A 6,063-nucleotide genomic window follows, 5' to 3' on the forward strand; every position below is an offset into this window, starting at 1 on the left:
TGATGTTCCAAGAGAACACGCTGTTTATCCGGAGCTTGGCATGCAGCCCGCCCCGTCAGGCCCACAGCAGGCCAGCAGGGACCCGATGCGGGGGACCTCACTCAGGTGGGGAGGGGTCTCCATGTGACTGGATGATTTGGCTTCTCAGGCTGGTCCTGAGTTGGAATTGAGTCAAAACCAGGGAAGCGTCAGTCACTGACCCAGTGCTGGTGACAGTGGTGGCTGGCGGTTATGCGTGGGCCGGAGGCTGGCTGTCGCGCCTGGCCGGACGTGGTCCATCGCACACCTGGTCCCTTGAGTGGGATGATGAAAGACGCCCTGATGGGGTGGAAGGCGGGGACTGCACCAAGGAAGGAGGGGTGGGAGGTGCTCTGTGGGACTGCACTTGGGGTTGCAGACGGAGGGGCCTGGCTGGTCTCACTTCCACGCAGACAAGAAGGTAGGACCCGAGGTAAGAGACTGTCACTGAACAGCTGTCAGTCCCAGGCACAGTTCTTCCACAGCGACCACCGGGCTCGGGCCTCCACCTGCACAGGTTGTTTCTGTTTGTCAGCTCTCCCGCAGCAGGCTTCAGCAGTGACACCTTCATCACAGGTGCTAGAGGCTGAGCCAGCCTCTCCGTGCTCCTGTCGGGAGTCAGAGGCACCGACAGGAGCTGCTTATGCACAAAACGCGGCGGCTGTGGTTTCGGGGTCTGTGCCGTCCGAGTCTGGCATCTTAGCTTTTATTTGGCAGATTGCGATGCTCAGGAATCACACCTGCCGTTGATGTTCGGGAGGAGAAACTGTGGGAAGATGTCTGATCTGAGAGATTTATAAACAAACAGAAAAGAGTCCCATACATAGAAGGATATTTCTAAGTGATCAAGGACTGTGACTGGGCTATGCTTCAAGTTCAGGAGTGACTCTGCCTCCAGGGCCCCGTGAGCCCTCCTGACTTTGTTTTTTGTGGTAAAATACACACAATATAACAGTTGTCATCTTGGCTGCTTTTACGGACTCGGCTCAGTTATGACCTTCATTGCTATGTGGCCATCACCCCGTCCTCTGCAACTTGCTCATCTTCCCCAACTGAAGCTCTGTCCCCATTAAACGCTAACCCCCCCTCCACCCCCCGCCCCTGACGACCACGTCTGCTCTCTGTCTCTGTGCATTTGCCCACTTTGTCCCTCAAGGATCTATCATTCGGTGATTTGCTCAGGACCTTCACGTCCTTCAGCACGATGTCCCAGGCCCATGTGATGTGCTGTGTGTCAGAATTTCATTCCTTTTTTTTTTAAGAGAGAGGGGAAGAGAGGGAGAGAGACATCGTTATGTGGTTGCCTCTCATGTGCCCCCAGCTGGGGCCCTGGCCAGCATGTGCCCTGACTGGGAATAGAACCGGCGACCCTTTGGTGTGCAGTCCGGCACTCAACCCACTGAGCCACAGCAGCCAGAACAGAATGTCCTTCCCTTTTAAGGTGAATAACCCTCCATTGTGGGGACGGACCGCGTTTTGCTTACCCTTGGTGGCTGTAAAGGGTGGTGAGGCGGAGGTAGTGGGCTTGGCCTTCCGTCAGCGTCACTCCGCGTGCGGGCTCAGTGCGCGCCCCGTTGTGAGGGCTCAGTGTGCGCCCCGCCGTGTGGGCTGGCTCCACCAGGCACATTCTGCTCAGTTTGTAACGGGGCCTAGGACCTTCTCAATAGCCTGTGAAAAGGGTTGACACCAGGGGGAAAAAAAATCCTGGTTTAAAGTCCAAAAAGAACAGTGCAAATTTGACATTTAAAAATGTTGGAGTTGGGATTCAAATTGTGACCCCTGGAGCCCACCCCTCACTTCACTTCACAGGAAGAAAAACTGGGCCCCAGAAGGGCTCTGGTCTCCCCGATGTCCTGCAGGACCAGACCCCGGCGGGACACCCCGAAGTTCTGACTGAGACCCGAGGGCCCTGAAGTCACATCGCAGGCTCAGGTCCTAAGGGGCAGAGCAGGAACAGACGTGGGGCTCAGGGGAACACGTGGAGCTTGGCACATGGCTGCCGCGCGGTCCCTGTGCTGTGCAGCCCAGCCAGTTGGGACCCAACCACCCACTGCACCGCGGTGCTTTGAGGGGCGCTCCAGGCCTGCTCCCCACAGGGTTCTGGCCCACGAGGGCAAGACGGCTGATGGGCACAGGTAGCTCTGGGGGTGATGGAACGTTCTGGACTAGACAGAGGTGGTGCTTGCACAATATTGTGAGTGTGCTAAAGGCTGCTGATGTGCCCACTTTGAAATGGTAAATTTTGTGTTTGTGAATATCACCTCAATTTTAAAAACTAAAAGAACTGAAGGATAAGTGGGCGGCCAGATCACCTTTATGAACAGCAGCCAAGCAATGCTGGCTGGCAGCTCAGGCCGAGATCTGAGGGGAGGGCGGATCCAGACTCGGGTGCGGCCCACACACGCACCCTGGGAGCCTCCACGCCCACCTCCCCAAAACCCCTGTGGGGTTAGGCCTCAGGGTGTGGACAGGGTCAGGGGTCAGGCAGGAGAGAGGCCTCCAGACACAGGGACCCGCAGGAGATTCGAGGGCGCCCTCCGGTGGCCAACACACTCTTCTTTAAGCTAATAAGGGCCCAGTCGTCCCAGGAGAAAAGGTTGTTAAAAACCCATTTCCACTCACCAATAAAAAGAAATTTACTACCGAGCCATGAGGATACATAGAGGGACCCTAAAGGCACATTATTAATCAGTGCAGGGAGCCCATCTGAAGAGCCACATCCTGTGATTCGCGACTCCAGGACACCGTGGGAAAGGCAGAGCTGTGGGGACAGAGGAAGATCCGTGCTTGGGTGGGAGGCGGCGAGTGCAGTGAGGCCGCCTGAGGGACAGTAGCATGTCACACACTCGTCTAGACCCACAGAGTGACGAATGTCGGCTGTGGCCTGGGGGCGATAATGATGTATCAATATCGGTTGATCAGTTTTAACAAGCCAACCACTGCAACGTGAGATGTTAGTGGTAGGGGAACTGAGGCAGGAGGAAGGGGGTACAGCAGTCCTCGATATCGCGGTTCACTTATCGTGGCCTCACTGCACCGCGGGACTTATAAAAATGTTATATTTAATTATTTATCGTGGATTTTTCGCGCTATCGCGGGATTTTGTGGTGCTGTGTACATATGCTGTTAAAGTGACGTGGGTTTAAGAGTGTAGAATAAATGTAAGGTTCCTACTTCGTGGGGGGTCTGGAACGTCATACCCGCGGTAAGGGAGGGAACACTGTATAGGGAACCTCTCTGTACTTTCTGCACAATTTTTCGGTAAACCTAAAACTGCTCTAGAAAATAATGTCTATTAATTTTAAAAACATCCGTTTTGCAAGAGAAAGACTGGGAGGAGGGAAAGGATGTGGGTGCCCATGCGGGGTGCCTTAGAGGCAGAGGTGGCCTGACTGTAGGGACACTTCTCAACCTCCTGGGTGTTGACAGGCCTGCTGGCCCAATGGCACTTGCCAGATGCCTGCTGCTGCCGCTGCTCCTGCTCTGTGTGCTCCTCGTGTGCCCGGTGCTGCCCCACAAGGTAAGCCCCGCAGCCGTGTCCCTCCACCTGGCGAGGCCTCCGCCCTGGGCCCGCTCCCAAGGCTCCCGGGGCCCAGCCCTGCACGCTCTGCGCCGGTCCCCTCCATGCCCCACAATCCCAGGCCCCTTTAGAAATTAAGTCACCCCATCCTCCTGCTTCTCACCCCAAAGCTGACTCCTGGCCTGGCCTCGGAGCACCGTCGGGGGAACCCACCCCCACCCCAGTTCTTTGGGCCCCCAGTGCTTTTTCAGTTGGTGAGAGTTTTTAAGACCAAAGGTTTGAGAACTGCACCTAAAGGCCACGCCGACCGTGGCCGCCTCTGTGGGGAGGCCAGCTGGGCAGAGGGGGGCTCCCTGTCGGCTCTGTGACCAGGTCAGGTTACTCACCCTCTCTGAGCCTCTCACCTGCTGAAATATGAGTGCGTGGAAGGCACATGGCCCGGGTCCTGGAAGCTTCTATTGCAGCAATTCTCCTCCGCCCTGCTGCTGGGCCACTCACCAGCTGTCTCTGCCTCTGTGCCTCAGTTTACCCTCTGTCCACATGGCTCAGGACCAACTCAGACAGTGGTTAGCTGCCTTCCCCTGCCATCCACCCTCCCTGGTCTGTGAATGTTCCAGAAAAGTCTTCAAGGGCACTAAGTGTGCAGGCTGGTGGGACACGGGGCAGCAGGGAGCAGGAGGGGCCTCTCGGGACCGGCAGCCCCAGGAGCAGGTGCCCGGCCGCCTTGCAGGGCATCGGGGAGACGTGCACTGAGCACGCTCAGTGCCAGAGCGGCTGCTGCACTGCCAACACCGTGCACCCGCGGAAATTCTGCTCGTCCCGGACCGTCTTCATGAAGTGCCTGCCCTGGCAGAAGGTACGCCTCCGTCTCTGGGAGGCGGCTGAGGGGGGCGAGGAGGGAGAGGGAGCGGCCCCTGGGCAGGTCCTCAGGGGCAGGAAGGTCTGGCCTTCCCTGTAGCCCCGCGGCCACTCGTGCTGGGACCACACGCAGTGCCGGAGCGGTTGCTGCACCACCAAGGGCGACAGCCCACTCAGGTTCTGCATGCCCAAGTCCCTCTTCTTCCAGTGCCTGCTGTGGCGCAAGGTGAGGACACGGTGGCTCGGGGGGCAGGGCATCTGCCGGGCTCCAGCTCTGGGGACACCTGGGAGCTCCGTGTCCTGTGTCTCCCCAGCCGCACCAGGAGCCCTGCTCGGACCACAGCGAGTGCCACAGCCAGTGCTGCGTCAGCCTGAGGGAGGCCGAGGCCCCGCGCTGCGTGCCCCGCAGCGGGATCCTGGACCAGTGCCTGCAGCCCGTGAGTGCCGGGCCGGTCCTGCTGCCCGCGGGTCGGAAAGGTGGCAGGGGGACACAGGTCGTGGGTATGGGGAGGTTCCAAGCCCATCAGAGACCCAGTGGAAACCGCTGGTGCATGTGGTGAGGGGCAGGGACTCCTGGGACCAGGCGGCCCCTGGGGACAGGTGACGGTGGGGCTGCCACCACCCCAGAGCTGGAGGTCTGAGAGAGGACCCTCCCCAGGAGCTGCCTCTCCTTCTACTTCCCATCTCCTTCTGGAGCGTTCCACTGGCTGAACCTCAGTGGATGGGGGGCAGACAGAGGTGAGGGCAGATGGAGATGGGGCACGGGCCGGAGCCGGGCGTGCCGTGTGCGGGTGCTTCAGTACCGGCTTGTGGTACGAGCCGTTCCATCTGTCTGACTACAAAGGGGTCTCGGGCTCCCAGCAGTCAGGACCTGCCATGGTGCCACCAGCACTGGGTGTGGCAGGTGCTCACAGAAATGGGTTAAACTGTGGCCGAATGAGCGAGAGTCCCACCGGTGTCCCTGTCCCAGGTGGGCGGAGTCCACCAGTGAGAGGCAGTGATATCCGGGGCTGTCAAGATACCGTGCACCGAAGACCAGCTTCCCTCTGCTCGGCATGGAGGTCCACTGTCTCTGCACGTTCCGAGTTCTGTGTGTCCTTCAGAGACTCGGGCGGGGCTCTGCGCGCTGAAGAACTAGCCTGGACCTCTCCGACGGCCCCTCTGCGTCACATCGCACCTGAATTAGTGGGAGCTGGCCCATGTCACACTGCTCACTCTGGGGCCTGCAGCTTAATGACTTAGCACCAATAAACTCCTGATGGAGGGAAAGTGTGTTTTGTCAGGTTTGTTTTTTTCAGACAAAAGAAAAAAATTTGGTAGAAAATGTAAAGAGCGTGAACAAGGACAGCACGCTCAGGTCTCACGCAACAGTGACTTCTTCAAGGACAAGCCCCGGGAGGTGGCTGGGTGACTGGCGTGGGGGGCGGTGCCCAGGCAGGTGCAGGTGCGGCCACGATGATCGGCAAGATGCCAGGTTCCCTCAGCGAGTTCTCTTCTGCTCACGCGCGGGACCCACTGTATTTGGCTGATGCTGTGCTTGGTATAAAACTGGTTCTCCCGCCTTTGCAGGTAACTGTGAACTTGTGACTCGTTTCTTTCTTTTTTTAAGATTATTTATTTATTTATTCTTAGAGAGAGGGGGAGAGAGGGAGAAAGATTCATGTGTG

The 6,063-nt window shown here is 58.1% G+C and overlaps 1 protein-coding gene across 1 annotated transcript; it reads left to right on the plus strand.

The window, feature by feature from the left end:
* The first annotated feature begins 396 nt into the window (after positions 1 to 396).
* On the plus strand, positions 397 to 5,633 carry LRCOL1 (leucine rich colipase like 1). The gene is made up of 6 exons (XM_090257334.1): positions 397 to 451; positions 3,448 to 3,538; positions 4,269 to 4,394; positions 4,497 to 4,622; positions 4,711 to 4,833; positions 5,385 to 5,633. Exons 2-6 carry the CDS (start codon positions 3,461 to 3,463, stop codon positions 5,385 to 5,387), a joined length of 456 nt encoding a protein of 151 aa, XP_090113460.1. The 5' UTR covers positions 397 to 451; positions 3,448 to 3,460; the 3' UTR covers positions 5,388 to 5,633.
* The last annotated feature ends 430 nt before the right edge of the window (positions 5,634 to 6,063 follow it).

This window comes from Furipterus horrens, unplaced genomic scaffold (genome assembly GCF_987537825.1).
Source record: "Furipterus horrens unplaced genomic scaffold, mFurHor1.1.pri manual_scaffold_11, whole genome shotgun sequence".
Taxonomy (NCBI): domain Eukaryota; kingdom Metazoa; phylum Chordata; class Mammalia; order Chiroptera; family Furipteridae; genus Furipterus; species Furipterus horrens.

What these genes read in the sequence shown, in the direction of transcription:
- LRCOL1 (XM_090257334.1), top strand. Translation starts at nt 3,461, where the DNA reads ATGGCACTTGCCAGATGCCTGCTGCTGCCGCTGCTCCTGCTCTGTGTG. An exon ending in AGTGCCTGCCCTGGCAGAAG is followed by an intron (nt 4,395 to 4,496) that starts GTACGCCTCCGT and finishes CCTTCCCTGTAG; the next exon opens with CCCCGCGGCCACTCGTGCTG. An exon ending in AGTGCCTGCTGTGGCGCAAG is followed by an intron (nt 4,623 to 4,710) that starts GTGAGGACACGG and finishes GTGTCTCCCCAG; the next exon opens with CCGCACCAGGAGCCCTGCTC.